We start from the raw sequence: 23,237 nt of genomic DNA on the forward strand, positions 1-23,237 counted from the left end.
GTGTTTAGTCCTGCTTTAGTCCTGGTTTAATCCTGGTTTAGTCCTGCTGTAGTCCTGGTTTAGTCCTAGTTTAGTCCAGGTTCAGACCTGGTTTAGTCCTGGTTCGGTCCTGGTTTAGTCCTGGTTCAGTCCTGGTTCAGTCCTGGTTCAGTCCTGGTTCAGTCCTGGTTCAGTCCTGGTTTAGTCCTGGTTCAGTCCTGGTTCAGTCCTGGTTCAGTCCTGGTTCAGTCCTGGTTTAGTCCTGGTTTAGTCCTGGTTCAGTCCTGCTTCAGTCCTGGTTCGGTCCTGTTTTTTCAGGGATGTTGGGCAGTGGTCTTTTGACCTCGAGTCCTCTTCCGTCGGCGAAGCCTTTAACCGAAGATGACGTCACGACAACAAACCCCGCCCCCTTCGCCACTAACCAAACCCTCATCACCCAATCAACAACGAGCGCCGCTACTTCAGCTGCTGTGATTGGACCCGACACACCCGAGACCACGCCCCCTCCCACAGAGCCGCCTCCTGATTGGCTGACCACAGTGACATCACTCAGCACAATATCTTCACTGAGCTACTACACCACGTCTGCACCGGCTTCAGAAAATGGTTTGTACAAAAAAAACTAAAGAGGAGGAGGTGTCTGGGGAGAGGGATGAATCCTTTTACCCATTTTTATTTATTAATTTGACAGGGACAGTACATATTATACATTATATTCACTACCTCTCTTCTGTACTTTCTAATTGGAGTGTCCATAACATGCTTGTTGCCGTGGAGACGTTGCTTTGCCTGGATTGTCCCACAGTATGGCATTAAACTCATCCATCTCCATGACGACAAGCCAGTGACGTTTACAGATCAGGTCGGCGAGTATGAACAGTTTTGAAAAGAAAAACTGCTTAGATAAATGTAAGAAAGATAAATGAATAAATGCAAGGCAGACAAGTTTAATGTTGTACTGCGGAACATTTCAGGCAAAGCAAAGCCGGCAAATCTCCATGGAAACAGCAGAAAGAAAGAGTTACTTCGCGCAGCTTTAAACAAAACAAGATGTCTACTCATAGTCATCTAGTTCTTGAACATGAACGAGACCTTTTACTTCAAAATTTCTACGTCGATACTTTGCAGTGACATCCCCGGGGTCTACATGGACGTCTATGGCGGAATATTCAGCAGTTTCCATAGCGACACAATGCGCACATTAGTAAACGGCACATTTTCAGGAGCCTGTGATCAATCCGAGCGTTTATGGTTCTGTTTAGGAGTTTATTTTTCAACAAAACGGTGAGAGCGGCTAACGGGAAAAACTGTCGGCTAACGCTAGCTAGCATGCGACTGTAACGTTCGTGTGAGAGACCAGTTTAGCGGCACAAAATCAGCTCACCTGTTGTAATTCCAAGTAAGTCAGCTCTTTCTGGTCAGATTGTGTTAAAACAAAGCAAACTTGAGTTACAAATCTTCAGACAGAGCAGTGCCTCCTGTTAGCGGAAAACGTTGATGAGCTACAAAGTCTCAATTGTGCTCAACTAAACTCCAATTCCAAAGCACATTAAGCACATTACTGCCGCGCTTGTTTGATTATCGCCCTCTGTGATGAACGAGTGATGGGTTTGGTTTGTAAATGTAAATGTTTTTTTTCTTTCTTTTCTTTTTTTCCGGTGATAAACGGCGACGTTCGGGGACAGAACGAGCTAAAAGTTGATCTGACTCAGCGTTTTATGGAGAGGACACTTTGGACAAATGGAGGAGTGTCCTGAGCAGATTCTCTAATGAATTCACTCTCTTTTTCTCTCTTTCCCTCCCCCTGTACCCTTCATCTCTCTCTCCTCTAATCTCATTTCATATTCTCTCTCTCTTTCTCCATTTTATCCTTCATCCCTCTCTCATCTCATCTCTCCGTCTCTCTCGGCCCCTCTACTTTTCATCCCTCTCTCATCTCGTCTCGTCTCATTCCCTTCATTCCATCCCTCTCTCCTCCCATCTCCGCTCTCTCTTTCTCTCTATTTGTTCTCCTCCTGTTACTTTCCTCTCCATCCCTTCTTTCTCTTCCCCTTTCTCTTCTTTTTCTGTCTCCTCTTTAACTTTACTTTCTTTTTCACCTCTCCATCTCTATCTATCTATCTATCTATCTATCTATCTATGGATGGATGGATAGATGGATAGATAGATAGATAGATAGATAGATAGATAGAAGGGTAAGTTAAATAAAGAGGGAGAGGTGAAAATCTCTTCCTCTCTTCTCCTGCTCTCTCCTTCTCTCCTGTTTCTGGCTCCCCTGCCCGGCTCTCTCTCTCTTTCACTCTATTTGTTCTCCTCCTCTCTCTCTCTTCTCCCTCCTTTCCCTCTGTCTCCCATTTCCCTTCCCCTCTCCCTCACTTTTTTATCCCTCCTTTCATTTTATTCCCCTGTCTGTCTCACCTTCTCCTCTCCCCCTTCCTCTACATTTACATCTATCCCCCTCTCTATCTCTCCCTCTCTCTCCCCCTTTCTCAATCACCGACATTATTTAATTCTCTCTTTCCTACCCCCTTCTCTCCTCCCTCTCTCTCTGTCTCCTTCCCTCTGCTTCCTATATTTCTCATCCCTCCTTCCTCCCCTCTTTCTCCTCTCTCACTCCCTCTTTCCAGTCTCTCTCCTTCTCTTCTCTCCCTTCTCATGTTCCCTCTCCATCCCTCCATCTGTCCCTCACTCTGTCCCTCCATCTGTCCCTCCCTCCAACTCTACCTCCCTCTGTCCCTCCCTCCCTCCCTCCCTCCCTCCCTCATCTCCCTCCCTCCCTCCCTCATCTCCCTCCCTCATCTCCATCTGTCCCTCCCTCCATCCTTCCCTCTGTCCCTCCCTCCTTTCCATCCCTCTCCATCCCTCCCTCTGTCCCTCCCTCCTCTCCATCTGTCCCTCCCTCCCTCTATCCCTCCCTCCCCTCCTCTCCATCTCTCCCCTCTTCTGTCAATCCCTCCCTCCTCTCCATCTGTCCCTCCCTCTGTCCCCATCCCTCCCTCCTCTCCTTCCTCTCCCTCTGTCCCTCCTTCCCTCTGTCACTCCCTCCTCTCCATCTGTCCCTCCCTCCCTCTATCCCTCCCCTCCTCTCCATCTCTCCCCTCTTCTGTCAATCCCTCCCTCCTCTTCATCTGTCCCTCCCTCTGTCCCCCATCCCTCCCTCTTTCCTCTCCCTCTGTCCCTTCTTCCCTCTGTCTCTCCCTCCTCTCCTTCCCTCCATCCCTCCCTCCTCTCCTCTCCCTCCCTCGTCTCTTTCTTGCTGTTGAATCCATAAACTTGTCCTCCAGTGTCCTCAGGCGTCTCTGCTGAATGCAAACGAGTGTCTGTCTGTCCTCGCGTCTGATTGGACGTTGGCTTTGGGACAAGACTTTTTTTTTTCTTTTTTTTTTTTCCACCAAAAACATAAACAAAATGACAAACGTGTGTCTCGAGTTAAATGAAAAGAGCAGACGGAGCGAGAGTGATTGACAGTGATTTATAGTGTGCAGTGTCTTTGTTTGACCAGCAGGGGGCAGATGTGAAGCCTGTTCTCTTCTTCTTCACCAGGTCAAATCTGACACACTGTTAGACAGAAGTAACACAGACGCCTCTAGTGGTGACATGTGAGAATACAACATTATAACTTACCTTTGAAGATAAAATGTCTGTTCTTGCTCTTGGATTTTGCAAAATAAATTTCCCGTAAAAATCCTAATCCTAACTGAACTACTATAAAACATGAAGGAACATTGAAGCTTGTTGTCATGGAAATAAGTTCTTAACAAGCCACGCCCACATGTTTTGGACCAAACGATCTCAGTTGACAGGTTTAGGTTAAGTTTAGGAGCCAAAACGTTGGTATAAATCAAACAGAATCACCCAGACGTAGTCACATTTCCTATATACCTCTGGGTCATGTGACTTGTTTTCCTGCTCTGTGATTGGCAGAGAGCTGTCAGCTGATCTCGGAGCCGCAGTGTCACATGTTGCCGTACAATCAAACATGGCTGACGTCTCCGCTCAACGTCGTCAAGAGCTCCGAGGTGGACATGCTGCTCAGGTCAGGTCATGCGTGTTTTTATATTTATTAAAGCTGCACTGTGTAACTTTTGCTTTTTTTTCCCATGAAGATTGTATCGATTTGTCTTGAATATTCCACAGTATGGCATTAAACTTCTGCATTTAGCACTATTATGGATGTTTTTATTGCTCAAAAATACCTTGAAAAACACGCATCGCTACTACGAACGGACTCGCCTCTCCACAGATCTGACCTGTATCTTGATTTTTCTGGGCATTGCTTGGTTGTCCTTATGGAGACAGACCTTAACGCCATACTTTGGGACATTCTTATTCAAAAAAACATCTCCATGGAGACAAGTACGCGGCATAATCTTTATCAGAAAAGTTACACAAATTCAGCGGAAACACAAAGTTAAAACCATACTACGGAACATTCTCCATGGCGATAGGTTTTATGTCATACTGTGGACTATTATAGCCAAAGGAACAACAGCATTTCCATGGAAACGAGCAAGCCAAACCTGAGAAGAGTCAGGTTTGTGGAGATGCGAGCCCAGGACACATGTTTTTTTTCAGTGCAATAAACACAACCAAAATTGCGTTTATTTTAGAGTGTTGTTTGGATAAAAAGGTACGTACTGTGGCTTTAAAGTTCTTTACCAGTTCGTTCACCAGTTTCTCAGTTTGTCAGTCAGTCGGGTTCTCGTTTTTTGGCCGATTATTTGTTTATTGTTTTATTTTCTAACTTTCTGTTGGTTTAATCTACGTTTTTCTGAAGCTCTGTGAGGAAACAGCTCCACAAAAATAAACCGTTTGTATTTAAGTTGAATATTCAGCGTGATCTCGTGTGTTTCTTCTTCAGGTTCTTCAGTTACCTGAGCCGGCTCTCGTGCTACAGACACATCATGCTGTTCGGCTGCTCTCTGGCTCTGCCCCAGTGTTTCCACCATGAGGACCACAGGTGAGGACGTCCACCAATCAGCTGCTGTCGCCGGGCGGATTACAAAGCGTTTACATGTAACGTCTTTATTATGCAACTTCAGTTCAGTTCAGTTTATTTCTGTAAAACGCAAAACCACAGCAGCAGTCGCCTCTTAGGGCTGAACATGAGAGTTAATTTAACCAACAAAAAAACAAAAAAGTTAGAAAATCAACAATGAAACAGAAACAGACAAACAAGTGAATGATGGAGAACTGTCCCAGAGCAGAGCGCCCCCTGTCCTTAGACCCTCCTTCTCCCTGCTTCTTCTACTCCGTCGACTGTGAGGATGTCTCCCTAAACGCTCGATACTGTTGGGTTTTGTCATGTTTCGATACGTGTCTCGATACATGGGTCACGATATTGATTCAGTTTCAATACTTTTTGAGATGTACAAAAAATAAATATAAATCTCATGTTATTTTTTTCTGCTAATGAGAAAAATAGAAACACTTACACCTCAGAATTTTTATACAGCTCCTCCCTCAGCTCCTCAGCTCCTCCCTCAGCTCCTCAGCTCCTCCCTCAGCTTCTCCCTCAGCTTCTCCCTCAACTTCTCCCTCAGCTCCTCCCTCAGCTTCTCCCTCAGCTCCTCCCTCAGCTCTCTCTCAGCTCCTCCCTCAGCTCTCTCTCAGCTCCTCAGCTTCTCCCTCAGCTTCTCCTCCCTCAGCTTCTCCCTCAGCTCCTCCCTCAGCCCCTCCCTCAGCTCCTCCCTTAGCTCCTCAGCTCCTCTCTCAGCTCCTCAGCTCCTCCCTTATCTCCTCAGCTCCTCCCTCAGCCCCTCAGCTCCTCCCTCAGCTCCTCCCTTAGCTTCTCCCTTAGCTCCTCAGCTCCTCCCTCAGCTCCTCCCTCAGCTCCTCTTCTCTTACACGCCGCACTTGACCAGCTTCTCCCTCAGCCCCTCCCTCAGCTTCTCCCTCAGCTCCTCAGCTTCTCCCTCAGCTCCTCCCTCAGCTTCTCCCTCAGCTCCTCCCTCAGCTCCTCCCTCAGCTCCTCCCTCAGCTCCTCCCTCAGCTCCTCTTCTCTTACACGCCGCACTTGACCAGCTTCTTTCTGAAACCTCAAACTCTGTGATAAAACATAGAAACGTCTCACTGGACTATTTCCTCAGTAAAACTCTTCAGAATAAAACATCATGTATATCTCAAGTGTTCTGTGTTTTACGAGCGAATGTGATGAACGTAAAACCAAAAGTGTTTTCAGAGCTTTCAAAAGTCCAGTCAGTGTTAGTCATTCTCATGTTTAATAACGGAAAACAAAAAGACTGAAACATAAACCTCTGTTCAAATAGTTTATCCTTCAGTCTTTTTGGAGCACACGGATCAAATCATGGCAACTATATCAAACAATTCGATATTTTTAATTATCAAATACTGTTGCATCTTTAATGTCCTGGTGTAGCTAGAGCACATGTGTCAAACTCAAGGCCCGGGGGCAAAATGCGGCCCGCCATGTCATTTTATGCAGCCCGTGACAAGGTAAATTTAAATGTATGACTGTCTTAAAATGTCAGTTTATTAGGAGTTAGGCATTTACAGACATTTTTTTTTTTTATATCTTTGCAAATTTGAAAAAAAAAACACAAAAAAAACTAGTAGGGAAATTAGATACTCATTTGAGCAGGTACTGATACTAAAAAAAGTTTAATTGGTGTAATTTTACCAAACATATGTTCTGGTCTAGTTGTGGTTTAGTTCTTTTCTAGTCCTCATTTAGTCCTCGTCTAATCCTGCTCTAGTCCTGGTCTAGTCCCGGTCTAGTCCTAGTCTAGTTCCGGTCTGGTCTGGAAATTAGATACTCATTTGAGCAGGTATCGATACTAAAAGATACACAGATATATGTTGAAAATCACATTGTCATCTAAATAAAGTGTTTTTGATTGTCATTGTTGTGTTGGAATCAGTATTAAGCACTGAGTCTTAGTCTTCGTACCGAAATAAAGTTTTAAATTTTAGTACATTGACAGCGCTATGAGGCTGCCCCCTACTGGCGCAGTAGCAGTTAAGACTAAAAATACTGAAAATAAATGTGCAGAGTGTAAAGTTTTGTCAGGTGCACCTTAAAAAAAACAATTTCACTTTAAGTTCCTGTACGTTTTTTTTCCATGGAATTTTAGTTTAGTCTGCTGTGTGATCTCTACACCTAAATATGAAGCATTATACTGTCTGAGAATCAGGAAGTGCGCTGTTAGAATGCTGTCTTTGCTCGCTCTGGCCTCTGAAATACTTATGATGCTCGGAATGCATAAGGTAGATGAGGAAAACCGTTGAAAATAAACACATTCTGACAGTTTGTTGACAGTTTTTATCAGGAAAACGTTTTATTTAGCGCAGTTTGTGATGTGTTTTTGTCGTTTTTTTGTTGTTTTTTGTCGTCAGGCGTCTGGTCCTTCCGTGCGAATCGTTCTGCGAGGCGGCTCGTCTCGGCTGCGAGCCTGTTCTCCACATGTTCAACGCCTCCTGGCCCGACTTCCTCCGCTGCTCCCAGTTCAGCTCCTCCTCTTCCTCTTCCTCCTCCCCCTCCTCTTCTCCTCCCTCCTCCTCTACCCCTCCTCCGCCCTCCTCTTCATCACTGCTACCTCCGTCGTCACCGTCCGCCGGCCCCGTCTGCTACTCGCCGCGAAATATCAAAGGTAAAGCGTGTAAGTATTTACTACGTTCGCTACTAAACTGTTAAAATTGTTTTGGAATAGCATCATCTACTGTTCCTAGTGGGTTTTTTTACACAAACTGGGTGAATTTGCCGCTTTCTCGCTTCAAAAATGCCTAAATCCAAGTGTATCCTGGCTGTAGTGGCCTTGGTAGTTGGTGACATCACTCAGAACTGCCCCGATTGCAAAAACCTGGCTGTAGGAGCGGAGTTTGAAGTGTGGATACTTGTTAGCCCAATCATACTGTTCCTTATACTGTACCTCACCCTCCTCACGCTCCTCTTCTATTACATGGTTGTGGGCGGAGCTTAGGTGTTTCCGTCCCACTTTATTTGTTTAAATGTTTACGTCACATAAACCGTATGTACTGTGTTCGGCTTCATTCACAGTTGTTTCATTAGTCCATAGTAATTCCAGTAAGTCCGCTCCCCCTGAGTCTCACAAAATACTTGATTTGAAATTTCGCATGATTGTTGCGTCATAGGTAAATGTTCCATGCAGGTTTTAAGTACATAAATCATCTCCGGACTCATTCCTCATTCTATACATTTCTGCTGTCGAGTCTCAAGTTTATTACACCTGCGTGCTTACCGTAGACAGTATAAAGAAGTGGACTGAAGCTAATCGAGGCTAACAGTTATAGCGGCGAATTTAGAGCTGAGTTCCATACTTGGAATTCCGACCACGAGTATCATAGCAACCAAAGAGCCAATCAGGAGTGAGGCTGTTGAAGTTAACACCTCTTCCCGCCTGCATCGTTGCGTTTAGCTTAGCAACGCTGTCAGTCAAACCTGTTGCTAACGCTAGCGGGAGTGACCTAAGGGAAAGAAGGCGCCTGATTTGTCTGTTATTAATGTTTATATCTTGATTTACAGACAAAATTGTGAAATAAAAACCCCAGGATCATGTAGAGGGTTAATACGAACATTTAAGACCAAAATGACGAGTCTGACAGCAGCAGGTTTTTCATTAAAAAGTGAATTGGAGCCAGAACCAGAAGCGCGCCTATGATCACTTCCTGTTTGGAACGTGGCGGCTAGTGGGTTAGCTATGTCCATTTATATATACAGTCTATGGTGTTTACATTAAAACTGCTCCTCATTAGCTAATAATACTTTTTCTCTGGTGTCTGGTTCTATTTTAAATTTTAATTTAAAAAAAATAAACTACCAAAGTCACTAACAATTCAAATAATACATATATTTATTTCATTTATACTTGTCTCCGTGGGGATGTTATTTCTTAGTCTGGAATGTTATAGAAAGTGCCGTTAAAGTTAATAACTGTGTTCACCTCTCTCTCTGCTCTTCCCTAATTGGTCGATTATCTCCCCGCTCATCTCTGATTGGCTGACAGCGGTGTGCGGCGGTAAGGACCACTTCCTGTGCTCCAGCGGGATCTGCGTCCCTCAGAAACTGGTCTGTAACGGATTTAACGACTGTGACGACTGGAGCGACGAGGCGGCCTGTGGTGAGTCCTGGTACTACAACAACAACGACTGTGATTGGCAGGTGCAATGTCTCATTTCATCCAATCAGATCGAGGTGTTTTACAGAAAGTCCCTCCCTCAAAGTGGTTTAACCGTCAGTCATGAGATTGATAATGTGCACGGTTTGGGACGTTTTTTTCATATAAAGATGTTTGTTTCTGCTGATCGGCTGCACGTCTGTAACAAAACATGTTTTTCTTGAAGGGACAAATAAAATAAATTAATATCTTATAAGAAACTAAATTAAAACAATACAGACTTTATACTTTATATAGAAATAATTTTAATCGGTGCAATTTAACCAAACGTATGTTCTGTTCTAGAACTGGTTTTGTCCTGGTCTAGTCCTGGTTTAGTTCTGCTGGTCTAGTTCTGTTCTAGTTTCGGTCTAGCCCCAGTCTAGTCCTAGTCTAAACCTGCTCTAATCCTGTTCTAGTCCTAGTCTAGTCCTGCTCTAATTCTGGTCTAGTCCTGGTCTAGTTCTGTTCAAGACCTGCTCTAGTCCTGGTTTAGTCCTGGTTCCGTCCTGGTTTAGTCCTGGTTTAGACCTGGTTTTGTCCTGGTTCCGTCCTGTTTTAGTCCTGGTTTAGTCCTGGTTTAGTTCTATCTTAGTACTGTTTTAGTCCTGTTTCAGTCCTGGTTTAGTCCTGGTTTAGTCCTGGTTTAGTCCAGGTTTAGTTCTGGTTTAGTCCTGGTTTAGTCCTGGTTCCGTCCTGGTTCCGTCCTGGTTTAGTCCTGGTTTAGTTCTGGTTTAGTCCTGGTTTAGTCCTGGTTTAGTTCTGGTTTAGTCCTGGTTTAGTTCTAGCTTAGTCCTGTTTTAGTCCTGTTTCAGTCCTGGTTTAGTCCTGGTTTAGTCCTGGTTCCGTCCTGGTTTAGTTCTGGTTTAGTCCTGGTTTAGTCCTGGTTTAGTCCTGTTTTTGTCCTGTTTTAGTCCTGGTTTAGTCCTGGTTTAGTTCCGGTTTAGTCCTGGTTTAGTCCTGGTTTAGTCCTGTTTTAGTCCTGTTTCAGTCCTGGTTTAGTCCTGGTTTAGACCCTGGTTCCGTCCTGGTTTAGTTCTGGTTTAGTCCTGGTTTAGTCCTGGTTTAGTCCTGGTTTAGTTCTGGTTTAGTTCTGGTTTAGTCCTGGTTTCGTCCTGGTTTAGTTCCGGTTTAGTCCTGGTTTACTCCTGGTTTACTCCTGGTTTAGTCCTGGTTTAGTCCTGTTTTTGTCCTGTTTTAGTCCTGGTTTAGTCCTGGTTTAGTTCCAGTTTAGTCCTGGTTTAGTCCTGGTTTAGTCCTGTTTTAGTCCTGTTTTAGTCCTGTTTTAGTCCTGTTTTAGTCCTGTTTTAGTCCTGTTTTAGTCCTGTTTTAGTCCTGGTTTAGTCCTGTTTTAGTCCTGTTTTAGTCCTGATTTAGTCCTGGTGTAGTCTTCCCTCAGTCCTGTTTCAGTCCTGGTTTAGTCCTGGTTTAGTCTTGATTCAGTCCTGTTTTAGTCCTGTTTCAGTCCTCGCTCAGTCCTGTTTTAGTCCTGGTTTAGTCCTGATGTATCTTAACATGTTGCGGCTCTTTCACAAATATATCCGACGGGATAGTTGGGCCGTTTCCGTGGCGACTGCGACACAGGGACAGGTGATTGATGGGAGTTGGAGTTTGTAAAGAAAGGAATGCAGCCCCCCCCCCCCCCCCCATAGAGACCCAGGTTTACGATACTCGCACAATGAAGTACCCACGCAGTACCAGCGCAGTAACAACGCAGTAGTGACACAGTACTGAGTGGAAGTGATGACAACAGAGATAACACTAGAATGTAACTTTAATACAACATTACATGGAGCCACTTTTACAGTTTAATGTTAGAATTTAATTTAAGGGCAAAGTTCTGTAAAACTCTATGTGTGATTCATGTTTTTTAAAGAAATATCCAGATGTATGATCCACAATTAGTGAACCTTATCGCTATTTGTTTGGGATTGGCTCCACAAACTTGCCATAGTACTGTACATTTTGGAGTACTGAGCGCACCTGAATATAAGCCTCACCAGCTAAATTAAAAAAAAAAATCAGTTTTGTACATTTATAAGCTGCAGGTTCTTGTTGTAACATGAGATATTTACACAGAAAGACGGTACACTGAGTTTTTTTGTTTGTTTTAATTTAAGACACATTTTTTTCTTTAAACTGTGCCTGAAAATCGGCACCGACATAACACGGGATGAACACACCTGCAGGTTTAGAAAATAAAACAGCACCAACACAGGCCGTCTATTTCCTTCTTTGATTCCAAACTTATGTGCAGCGGCTCTATTTCCTTCTTTAATTCTAAACTTACGTGCAGCGGCTCTATTTCCTTCTTTGATTCTAAACTTACGTGCAGCGGCTCTATTTCCTCCTTTGATGCCAGATCCGTTGCCTTTATCTTTAAACCTGCATCATTTACATTTCTTCGTTTTCTTCGTGTGTTTTCCATGATGAGGCTGTGGCGCTAGTGAAAATGAACTAGTGAATTCTTTAGCGCATAATCTTTCCCCACGTCTGTCTCACTTTGGTGTTTACTGCTCGAGACCGCCCCCTGGTGGACGTTAGCCAGTAAAACTCTATAAATTAGTCACACCGTTGTATAAGCCGGAAGGTTCAAAGCCTGAGGAGAAAGTAGCGGCTTATAGTCTGAAATTTACAGTAATCTTATGGTTTAAAGTTGTTTCATAGGACAACGATCATCTTTGGGTTTGAAAAATGAAAGAACAAATACTATTAAACTAAAATCTATCAATACGAGGGAGAAAAGTCATTATTAATTTTGGTTTGTTTTATATTTTTGCAATAATACACAGCCCTAGCTTGTTTTAGTCCTGTTTTAATATCGTCTAGTTCAGGTTTAGTTCCAAAAACATGATTATTTAAGTAACATTACTCCTCAAACGACAGTGGCTCAGTTCGTAGAGTATTCCGAAGGTTGTCGGTTCAAATCCCGCTCTCGACATAAACATCATTGGTTGAACAGTCAGATCCAGTGACTCATAAGTTGGCAGGTGCGATTCCGGCTCTCACAGATGAATGCCGTTGTTGTGTCCTTGGGCAAGATGCGCAGTGTGGTTATTTATCAAAAGCTGCTCACGCCGTAGACGGTTTAGACCTTGGACGTGCTCTGAAGTGCGGGGGATTACTGCATTAGGTGAGCAGTTCAGATTTCAGTCCTCTGAGTCGTATCCTGTAAACAGAATACTACTGTTCAAACATAAACCACAAATATAATCACAGGTCAGTGTTCGTCAGAAAAATGGGTGATGTTATTTGTCCAAAGTCCCTGGTGGACCTGGTTTAGTTCTGGTTTTGTGAGGTGTTTGTTTGTTTGTTTGTTTGTTTGCGTTGCAGAGTGTGCAGACTGGGAGTTCCGCTGCTCCACAGGCCGATGTGTTCCTCCTGTTTTAGTTTGTGACGGATTTGACGACTGTGGAGACCTCAGCGACGAGATGAGCTGCGGTGAGTCCAGGTTTAGTCCAGGTCTAGTCCTGGTTTAGTCCTGGTTTAGTCCTGGTTTAGTCCTGGTCTAGTCCTGGTTTAGTCCTGGTTTAGTCCTGGTCTAGTCCCGGCCTAGTCCCGGTCTAGTCCCGGCCTAGTCCCGGTCTAGTCCCGGTCTAGTCCCGGTCTAGTCCCGGTCTAGTCCCGGTCTAGTCCCGGTCTAGTCCCGGCCTAGTCCCGGCCTAGTCCCGGCCTAGTCCCGGCCTAGTCCCGGCCTAGTCCCGGCCTAGTCCCGGCCTAGTCCCGGCCTAGTCCCGGCCTAGTCCCGGCCTAGTCCCGGCCTAGTCCCGGCCTAGTCCCGGTCTAGTCCCGGTCTAGTCCCGGTCCAGTCCCGCTCTAGTCCCGGTCTAGTCCCGGTCTAGTCCCGGTCTAGTCCCGGTCTAGTTCTGGTCTAGTCCCGGTCTAGTCCCGGTCTAGTCCCGGTCTAGTCCCGGTCTAGTCCTGCTCTAGTCCCGGTCTAGTCCCGGTCTAGTCCCGGTCTAGTCCCGGTCTAGTCCCGGTCTTGTCCCGGTCTTGTCCCGGTCTAGTCCCGGTCTAGTCCCGGTCTAGTCCCGGTCTAGTCCCGGTCTAGTCCCGGTCTAGTTCCGGTCTAGTCCCGGTCTAGTCCCGGTCTAGTCCCGGTCTAGTCCCGGTCTAGTCCCGGTCTAGTCCTGGTCTAGTTCTGGTCTAGTCCTGGTCTAGTCCTGGTCTAGTCCTGGTCTAGTCCTGGTCTAGTCCTGGTCCAGTCCTGGTCTAGTCCTGGTCCAGTCCCGGTCTTGTCCTGGTCCAGTCCTGGTCTTGTCCTGGTCCAGTCCTGGTCTAGTCCTGGTCTAGTCCTGGTCCAGTCCCGGTCTAGTCCTGGTCTAGTCCTGGTCTAGTCCTGGTCTAGTCCTGGTCTAGTTCTGGTCTAGTCCTGGTCTAGTCCTGGTCTAGTCCTGGTCTAGTTCTGGTCTAGTCCTGGTCTAGTCCTGGTCTAGTCCTGGTCTAGTTCTGGTCTAGTCCCGGTCTAGTCCTGGTCTAGTCCTGGTCTAGTTCCTCAGCTGTCTGTTCAGAGCTTTCAGCTGTTCACACTGACTTTTATTTAAACTGAGTTACTGTCTGTAACGTGACACCTTCACTGTCGGGAAAACTGCAGGAAATATTTATCACTTCACTCTTTTATTATGTTTTTACAATAGAATCAAATTATAATGTTACTCACAGGCAGGTGCAGCCTCCACACTAAGTTACGGGTCATATCTATAGAGAGGCGAGCCCACTCAGAGTAAGAATATATGCAATAAAATCAAGTGTAATTGACTAAAGATAGATAAGTTAATATTGTGGAAAAACCATAGACTGTATACATAAATGGACATAGCTAACACGCTAGCCGCCACGTTCCACATTAGCAGTGATCCTGGACGCACTTCCTGCTCCATCGACTCTGGCTCCAGTTCACTTTCTAATGAAAAACCGTGTCCCCTCTCTCTGTACCTGCTGCTGTGAGACTCGTCATTTTGGTCTTAAATGTTCGTTTTTATTTCACTCTTGTGTAGCTCCAAAATGAACCGCTATAACTGCTAGCCTCGATTAGCGTCACTGGGAGCCGAACGCTGTGGTTGACGTCACACTTTGTCCACTTCTTTATACAGTCTGTGAGAACATTCCAGTCAAAGCATTTGTAACATCTCCATGGAGGCAGACACACCCACCAGAAAAGTTACTTAGTGCAGCTTTAAGTTTATCCATTTATATTTAGGTAATATTTTAAACCCACTGAACTCCCGTTCTTCCACAGAGTGTGACGTGAGTCTGCAGCACAGATGTGGAGACGGACGCTGTGTTTCCAAAGACTGGATCTGTGACGGAGACTTCGACTGTGCCGACAAGAGCGACGAGCACAACTGCTGTGAGTACTACAACTACAGTACTACTACTACAGTACTAATACTACGACTACTACAGAATACAAGAGTGACGAGCACAACTGCTGTGAGTACTACTACTACAGTACTACAACTACAGTACTAATACTACGACTACTACAGAATACAAGAGCGACAAGCACAACTGCTGTGAGTACTACTACTACAGTACTAATACTACGACTACTACAGAATACAAGAGTGACGAGCTGAAGCTACAGAACCAAGACTAAACCAGGACTAAAGTAGGAGCAAACTAGGACTAGACCAGGGCCAAACCAGACCTGAACCAGCACTTAATCAAGGCCAAACCAGGACTAAATCAGAACTAATCCAGGACTAAACTATGACCAAACCAGGACTAAACCGGGACTAAATCGGGACCAAACCTGGACTAAACCGGGACTAAATCAGGACTAAACCAGGACTAAACCAGGACTAAACCAGGACTAAACCAGGACTAAATCGAGACTAAATCAAGACAAAACCATTAGCAAATCCGGACTAAACCAGGACTAAACCAGGTCTAAACCCGGACTAAATCGAGACTAAATCAAGACTAAAATGTGACCAAATAAGGACTAAACCAGAACTAAATTGGGACTAAATCAGGACTAAACCAGGACTAAACCAGGACTAAATCGAGACTAAATACAAAAACTAACCCGTGACCAAATCAGGACTAAACCAGAACTAAATTGGGACTAAATCAGGACTAAACCAGAACTAAACCAGGACTAAATCGAGACTAAATCAAGACTAAACCATTAACAAATCTGGACTAAACCAGGACTAAACCAGGACTAAATCAGGACTAAACCAGGACCAAATCAGGACTAAACCAGAACTAAATTGGGACTAAACCAGGACTAAACCAGGACTAAACCAGGACTAAACCAGGACTAAACCAGAACTAAACCAGGACTAAACCAGGGCTAAACCAGGACTAAACCAGACCTCTAAACTTGTGTTTCTTCTAAAGGTCATAGTTTGTGACTCATTGGGTTTCACACATTCACAGTTTTATCCTGAATCTGCCTCGTCCTGCTGGGCTCCATCTGACCGCTCCGACATACAGACAAAAGTGTTAAGTTCATATAGTTAAAGCTGCACTGTGTGACTTTTCTGCTTGTCTCCTTTGCCTTGAATGTTCCACAGTCACAGTATGACACAGAAATTGCTCAGGTGGCGTTACCTGCTACTGGTAGGAACGTTGAATGCCATACCGTGGAACATTCAAGGCAAATCAACCCATGGAGACAAGCAGATCGCAGACACTCAACCAGAAAAGTTACAGAATGTACCTTTAAAAATTATACTTTACTATCATGAGTGATTTTGGTACAGCTCGAAATCGTTCTAAAGCTAATCAGGAAAAGTTCATTTGTAGGATCGTTTCGTATCTGATTTTCAATAAAGTTTTGTGCTGATATGTTGAATTTGCGTTGTGTTTTTTTCCAGCGTGTAAGAGTCAGGGTCTGCTGGAGTGTCGTAACGGCCAGTGCATCCCTTCGGCCTTTCGCTGCGATGGAGAAAACGACTGTAAAGACGGCAGCGACGAGGAGCAGTGCAGCCGCGAGCAGAGTGAGACCTCCCCACACTGCACCAGAAAAGATCTTTGTTAGGGTTTGGTCACTTTTGCACACACACGTCAAAACTGGGATTAAATTGGAAAAACAAAACAGCCACAAGAGCAGCTCAGGACCACAGTCGGCAGTTCATCTCCATCGCAAAGCCGCTAACCGCTGCTTTGAAGATAGTGAGGTTGAGATTTTAGCCAAAGAAACAGAACAAAGAAAAGACAGGAGTCGACAGGAGCGGTTCAGACTCAAACTTTGAAATTCACAGCTTATTAAGTTGAGTTGGTCATATATTTTTTCCTCATAAAGTGCCACAGCTCATTGTCCTAAACATAAGTTGATATTTTGCACATATACTGATGATGCTAACGTTAGCGCGCTCTGTTTTAGCCCCGGCGACGTCATGTCCTCCCGGTCAGTCCGGCTGTAGCTCCGCCCCCTGCTCTCTCTGTGGTGGGAACGAGTCATGTGACCACCGCCTCAACGCCACGACGCTCAGCCACAATCAAACCAACCGCCACGGCAACCACTGCTGTGAGTACGACTGTTCGCCGCGACGACTGTTCACCGCCACGACGACTGTTCACCGCCACGACGACTGTTCACCGCGACGACTGTTCAGCGCGACAGTAAAAACATGATGAACAGAGCGCAGTTTAGATTTGACTTTTTGTGTTAAATGACAATTCTATATTTTATTATTATGAAAAATGATATGATATAATAACATATGTCTCTCTCCCTTCTTCTCTCTCTGTTTTCCCTCTCTCTCTCCCCATCTTCTCTCCCTCGCTTATCCTATTTTCCCTCTCCTTTTCCCTCTCTGACTTTCTCTTTTCCCTCTCTCACTTTTCTCTTTCTCTTCCTCTCTCCTCTTCCCGCTCCTCTCCTCTTTCCTCTCCTCTTCTTCTCTTCACTTTCCTCTTCCTCTCCTCTTTCTCTCCTCTTCACCTCCTCTCACCTCTCCTCTCCTTTATCTCTTCTTGCTCTCCTCTTCCCTCTTCTTTTCTTTTCCTCTCCCTCCCTCTTCCTCTCCTCTTCCCTTTTCTCTTCCTTTCCTCTTTCCTCTCCTCTTCTCTTCCTCTTCCCTCTGCTCTTCCGTGTCCTCTTTTCTTCCCTCTTCCTCTCCTCTTCCTCTTCCCTCTCCTCTTCCCTCTGCTCTTCCTTGTCCTCTTCACTTCCCTCTTCCTCTCCCTCTCCTCTGCCTCTCCTCTTCCTCTCCTCTCACTCTCCTCTTCCCTCTCTTCTTCCTTCTCATCTTCTCTTTTTCTCTTCCCTTTTCCTCTCCCTCTCCTCTCCTCTTCCTCTCCTGTTCCTCTCCTGTTCCTCTCCTCTTCCTCACCTGTTCCTCTCCTCTTCCTCTCCTCTTCCTCACCTGTTCCTCTCCTCTTCCTCTCCTGTTCCTCTCCTGTTCCTCTCCTCTTTCTCTCCTCTTCCTCTCCTGTTCCTCTCCTCTTCCTCTCCTGTTCCTCTCCTGTTCCTCTCCTCTTCCTCTCCTGTTCCTCTCCTGTTCCTCTCCTCTTCCTCTCCTCTTCCTCTCGTGTTCCTCTCCTGTTCCTCTCCTTTTCCTCTCCCTCATTCCTCTCCTCTTCCGCTCCTCTTCCTCTCCTCTTCCTCTCCTGTTCCTCTCCTGTTCCTCTCCTCTTCCTCTCGTGTTCCTCTCCTGTTCCTCTCCTTTTCCTCTCCCTCATTCCTCTCCTCTTCCTCTCCTCTTTCTCTCCTCTTCCCTCTCTTCTTCCCTCTGCTCTTCCTTGTCCTCTTCTCTTTTTCTCTTCCCTTTTCCTCTCCCTTTCCTCTCCTTTTCCTCTTCCTCATTCCTCTACTCTTCCTCTCCTGTTCCTCTCCTGTTCCTCTCCTGTTCCTCTCCTGTTCCTCTCCTCTTCCTCTCCTCTTCCGCTCCTCTTCCTCTCCTGTTCCTCTCCTCTTCCTCTCCCTCTCCTCTCCTTTTCCTCTCCTCTTCCTCTCCTGTTCCTCTCCTCTTCCTCTCCTGTTCCTCACCTGTTCCTCTCCTCTTCCTCTCCTCATCCTCACCTGTTCCTCTCCTCTTCCTCACCTGTTCCTCTCCTCATTCCTCTCCTCTTCCTCTCCTGTTCCTCTCCCTCATTCCTCTCCTCTTCCTCTCCTGTTCCTCTCCTCTTCCTCTCCTCTTCCTCTCTTCCAGCTCAGTGTGAGCCCATATCCCTGGAGCTGTGTTTGAATTTGCCGTATAACTTCACCATATTCCCAAACTTCCTGGGTCATCATTCCCAGCGGGAGTCCGCGGTTTCGTGGGAGGCGTCTCTGTTCCCGGCTCTGGTCCAGACCGGCTGCTTCCCGTTCCTCATGTTCTACGCCTGCAGCCTCCTGGTGCCCAAGTGCGACGCTGCGACGGCCCAGAGAGTCCCCCCCTGCAGGTGAGTGTGGGAACTACACATGTGTCACTCTCGCCTCATAACAAGAAGGTTCTGGGTTTGAGTCTTGGGCCATTCTGTGTATAGTCCTGGTTCGGTCCTGCTTTGGTCCAAGGTAGTCCAAACAAGGACTACCTTGTTTGGTCCAGGTATAGTCCTGCTTTGGTCCTTGTTTAGTTCTGCTTTGGTCCTGATTTAGTCCTGGTTTAGTCCTGGTTTGGTCCTGGTTTAGTCCTGGTTCGGTCCTAGTTTAGTTCTGCTTTGGTCCTGGTTTAGTCTTGGTTTAGTTCTGGTTTGGTCTTGGTTTAGTCCAGATTTAGTCCTGGTTTAGTCCTGGTTTAGTCCTGGTTTAGTCCTGGTTTGGTCCTGGTTTAGTCCTGGTTTGGTCCTGCTTTGGTCCTGGTTTAGTTCTCCTTTTGTCCTGCTTTAGTCTTGGTTTAGTTCTGGTTTGGTCCTGGTTTAGTCCTGTTTTGGTCCCGGTTTAGTCCTGTTTTGGTCCCGGTTTAGTCCTGTTTTGCTCCCGGTTTAGTCCTGTTTTGGTCCCGGTTTAGTCCTGTTTTGGTCCTGGTTTAGTCCTGTTTTGGTCCTGGTTTAGTCCTGTTTTGGTCCTGGTTTAGTCCTGTTTTGGTCCTGGTTTAGTCCTGTTTTGGTCCTGGTTTAGTCCTGTTTTGGTCCTGTTTTGGTCCTGTTTTGGTCCTGGTTTAGTCCTGTTTTGGTCCTGGTTTAGTCCTGTTTTGGTCCTGGTTTAGTCCTGTTTTGGTCCTGGTTTAGATTGTATTGAACAGTGAGTCAAATGCACAAGATAAACTGGGATGTATTTTAAAGGGAATAATAAACAAAAAGTGCCAAGTTTTCACAAATCCACACTGTTTTGATGTTGTATTTGTAAATGTTAAATGACGCACTGAGTTACCGTCTGTCGGCCTCTGTTTTTCACTCCACGCTCTTTCACTCTGCCTTTTGAAAATGCAAAGGTCGATTTATTCAGGACGGAGCTCATAAATTCTGCATAAACTCATTGAGAGATGAGAGTGGAGCCGTCATCAGTTTGGTGATGGATCAGTACAAGTCGTGTGCAGGTTCGATTCCCTCTGTAGTGTGGAGTGTAAACAGGAGGTTCGATTCCCTCTGTAGTGTGGAGTGTGCAAACGGGAGGTTCGATTTCCTCTATAGTGTGGAGTGTGTAAACAGGAGGTTCGATTTCCTCTATAGTGTGGAGTGTGTAAACGGGAGGTTCGATTCCCTCTGTAGTGTGGAGTGTAAACAGGAGGTTCGATTCCCTCTGTAGTGTGGAGTGTGCAAACGGGAGGTTCGATTTCCTCTATAGTGTGGAGTGTGTAAACAGGAGGTTCGATTTCCTCTATAGTGTGGAGTGTGTAAACGGGAGGTTCGATTCCCTCTGTAGTGTGGAGTGTAAACGGGAGGTTCGATTCCCTCTGTAGTGTGGAGTGTAAACAGGAGGTTCGATTCCCTCTGTGGTGTGGAGTGTGTAAACGGGAGGTTCGATTCCCTCTGTTTCGTCCTTGCAGGTCTTTGTGTCGCGGGGCAAAGGATCGTTGTGAGTCTGTCCTGGGGATCGTGGGTCTGCAGTGGCCCGAGGACTCAGACTGTTCCCAGTTTCCTGAAGAGGATGAGGGCGCCCCCTGCCTGCTGCCAGAGGACGGCACTGACGGTAGGACACTACCTGGTGTAGTATTGTTGTAGGACTAGTTTAGTCTTAGTTTGATACTGGTTTAGTCCTAGTTTAGTCCTGGTTTAGTCTTGGTTTAGTCCTGGTTTAGTCCTGCTTTAGTCTTGGTTTAGTCCTGTTTTAGTCCTTGTTTAGTCCTGGTTCAGTCCAGGTTTAGTCCTGGTTTAGTCCTGCTTTAGTCCTGGTTTAGCTCTGGTTTAGTCCTGCTTTAGTCCTGGTTTAGTCCTGCTTCAGTCCTGCTTTAGTTCTGCTTTAGTCCTGGTTTAGCTCTGGTTTAGTCCTGATTTAGTCCTGGTTTAGTCCTGCTTTAGTCCTGCTTTAGTCCTGCTTTAGTCCTGGTTTAGCCCTGGTTTAGTCCTGCTTTAGTCCTGCTTTAGTCCTGATTTAGTCCTGGTTTAGCCCTGGTTTAGTCCTGCTTTAGTCCTGATTTAGTCCTGCTTTAGTCCTGGTTTAGTCCTGGTTTAGTCCTGCTTTAGTCCTGGTTTAGTCCTGGTTTAGTCCTGGTTTAGTCCTGCTTTAGTCCTGCTTTAGTCCTGCTTTAGTCCTGCTTTAGTCCTGCTTTAGTCCTGGTGTTTTATTCTGTTTTGTCTCATTCCAGAGTGCTCTCCCAGTCACTTCAAATGCCGCTCAGGACGTTGTGTTCTGGCCACCAAACGCTGCGATGGACATTTAGACTGCGACGACCAGAGCGACGAGGACCACTGTGGTGAGACCTGGTTTAGTCCTGGTTTAGTCCTGGTTTAGTCCTGGTTTAGACCTGGTTTAGACCTGGTTTAATCTTGGGTGCTGTTTCATAAAAGTAGTCCCTGAAATCCTTTCCCAACTCCTCTGTTCTAACTCATGTCTCTTCCTGTGTCCTGGCCACGCCCCTCTGGCCTGACCCCTCCCCCTTCTTTCTGGCCCCTCCCCTCTGGTCGCAGGTTGCTCTGAGCGCGCTCTGTGGGAGTGCCCTGGCAGCTCCGTCTGTATAAAACCCTCTATGATCTGTGACGGTATCCCAGACTGCCCCCTACAGCTCGACGAGGCCAACTGCAGTGAGTTAATAAAGTCATAAAACTCTCGCTCGTTATACTTTTACTTCGCTAATGTCCCTTTTTAATATTCGTCCCGTTTTCGTCAGCCGTGTGCAGCGACAACGAGCTCTCCTGTAACAATCACGAGTGTGTCCATCGAACCCTGTGGTGTGACGGCAAACAGCACTGCTCCGACAGCTCCGACGAGTGGGACTGTGGTGAGGCCCGCTTTACACCCGGGTTAGTCCTGGTTTAGACCCGGGTTAGTCCTGGTTCAGATCTTCTTTAGTTCTGGTTAAGATCTATTTATCGTATAATAAAGATGGATTCCACCTCGGACCAAGTTCTGTCACAAGACCCTCACCCTCCTTGCTTTGTTTAAATCTGAATGTGCCTCTCTTCTGTCAGTCTGTCCCGGGGCAGCTGTAGCTAATCCTTAAATGTACTTGTTCTTATTTTAGACCTGGTTTAGTTCTGGTTTAGCTCTAGATCAGATCTGGTTTAGAGCTAAGTTTATAGTCATAGTCTATTTTCTCCTGCTTATTTTTTTTTTTATTTTGTCTGGTTTAGTCCTGTTTAGTCCTGTTTAGTCCTGCTTTAGTCCTGCCTAGTCCTGTTTAGTCCTGCTTTAGTCCTGTTTAGTCCTGCTTTAGTTCTGTTTAGTCCTGGTTTAGTCCTGTTTAGTCCTGCTTTAGTCCTGCCTAGTCCTGTTTAGTCCTGCTTTAGTCCTGTTTAGTCCTGCCTAGTCCTGTTTAGTCCTGCTTTAGTCCTGTTTAGTCCTGCTTTAGTTCTGTTTAGTCCTGGTTTAGTCCTGTTTAGTCCTGCTTTAGTCCTGCCTAGTCCTGTTTAGTCCTGCTTTAGTCCTGTTTAGTCCTGCTTTAGTTCTGTTTAGTCCTGCTTTAGTCCTGCTTTAGTCCTGTTTAGTCCTGCTTTAGTCCTGCTTTAGTCCTGTTTAGTCCTGCCTAGTCATGTTTAGTCCTGCTTTAGTCCTGTTTAGTCCTGCTTTAGTTCTGTTTAGTCCTGGTTTAGTCCTGCTTTAGTTCTGTTTAGTCCTGGTTTAGTCCTGCTTTAGTCCTGCCTAGTCCTGTTTAGTCCTGCTTTAGTCCTGTTTAGTCCTGGTTTAGTCCTGTTTAGTCCTGTTTAGTCCTGCTTTAGTCCTGCCTAGTCCTGTTTAGTCCTGCTTTAGTCCTGTTTAGTCCTGGTTTAGTCCTGCTTTAGTCCTGTTTAGTCCTGTTTAGTCCTGCTTTAGTCCTGCCTAGACCTGTTTAGTCCCATTTAGTCCTGCTCAGTCCTGGTTTAGTCCTGGTTCAGTCTTGGTTTAGTCCTGGTTTAGTTCATGTTTAGTCCTGTTTAGTCCTGCTTTAGTCCTGCCTAGTCCTGTTTAATCCCATTTAGTCCTGCTTTAGTCCCGGTTCAGTCTTGGTTTAGCCCTGTTTTAGTCCTGCTTTAGTCCTGTTTTAGTCCTGTTTAGTCCTGCTTTAGTCCATATTTAGTCCTGGTTTAGTCCTGTTTAGTCCTGGTTTAATCCTGGTTTAGTCCTTGTTTAGTCCTGGTTTAGTCTATGTTTAGTCCTGGTTTAGTCCTGGTTTAGTCCTGTTTAGTCCTGTTTAGTCCTGTTTAGTCCCGGTCTAGTCCATGTTTTGTCCTGTTTAGTCCTGTTTAGTCCCGGTCTAGTCCATGTTTATTCCAGTTTTAGTCCTGCTCTAGTCCTGGTTTAGTCCTGCTTTAGTCCATGTTTAGTCCTACTTTAGTCCATGTTTAGCCCTGTTTAGTCCTGTTTAACCCGGTCTAGTCCAGCTCAAACCCCTCTCTGGTCCCAGTCTCTCTGGAGGACCGGTCCGGGCCGGTCCTGACTGTTCTTCGGTCCGGGGCAGAGTACCAGGTCTGTGCAGACGAGTGGAGCCAGGACCTGAGTGACCTCACCTGTCGACAGCTCGGGCTAGGGTAAGGTCAGTAACACAGCACACTCTGCAAGCACGGGCAGCAGGAGCAGCACTGTAGGAGGAGGAGGAGGAGGAGTAGTAGTAGTAGTAGTAGTAGTAGTAGTAGTAGTAGTAGTAGTAGTAGTAGTAGTAGTAGTAGTAG

At 45.9% G+C, this 23,237-nt stretch overlaps 1 protein-coding gene across 2 annotated transcripts in view; it reads left to right on the forward strand.

Moving 5' to 3' along the window:
- Positions 1 to 23,237, forward strand: part of corin (corin, serine peptidase) — a 38,988-nt gene that overhangs the window by 8,278 nt on the left and 7,473 nt on the right. Inside the window, exons 3-17 of one of the 2 annotated variants that reach the window (XM_033984068.2) lie at positions 298 to 585; positions 3,904 to 4,015; positions 4,841 to 4,939; positions 7,336 to 7,598; positions 8,964 to 9,077; positions 12,447 to 12,554; positions 14,353 to 14,463; positions 15,941 to 16,063; positions 16,450 to 16,593; positions 18,221 to 18,452; positions 19,979 to 20,121; positions 20,738 to 20,845; positions 21,060 to 21,173; positions 21,260 to 21,370; positions 22,973 to 23,096. In XM_033984068.2, coding sequence (XP_033839959.2) covers positions 298 to 585; positions 3,904 to 4,015; positions 4,841 to 4,939; positions 7,336 to 7,598; positions 8,964 to 9,077; positions 12,447 to 12,554; positions 14,353 to 14,463; positions 15,941 to 16,063; positions 16,450 to 16,593; positions 18,221 to 18,452; positions 19,979 to 20,121; positions 20,738 to 20,845; positions 21,060 to 21,173; positions 21,260 to 21,370; positions 22,973 to 23,096 — 2,194 coding nt within the window. The remainder of the gene's footprint in view (positions 1 to 297; positions 586 to 3,903; positions 4,016 to 4,840; positions 4,940 to 7,335; positions 7,599 to 8,963; positions 9,078 to 12,446; positions 12,555 to 14,352; positions 14,464 to 15,940; positions 16,064 to 16,449; positions 16,594 to 18,220; positions 18,453 to 19,978; positions 20,122 to 20,737; positions 20,846 to 21,059; positions 21,174 to 21,259; positions 21,371 to 22,972; positions 23,097 to 23,237) is intronic. The other variant, XM_055229191.1, reaches the window with a different exon arrangement.

Source organism: Periophthalmus magnuspinnatus, chromosome 18 (assembly GCF_009829125.3).
Source record: "Periophthalmus magnuspinnatus isolate fPerMag1 chromosome 18, fPerMag1.2.pri, whole genome shotgun sequence".
In the NCBI taxonomy this organism is placed as follows: domain Eukaryota; kingdom Metazoa; phylum Chordata; class Actinopteri; order Gobiiformes; family Gobiidae; genus Periophthalmus; species Periophthalmus magnuspinnatus.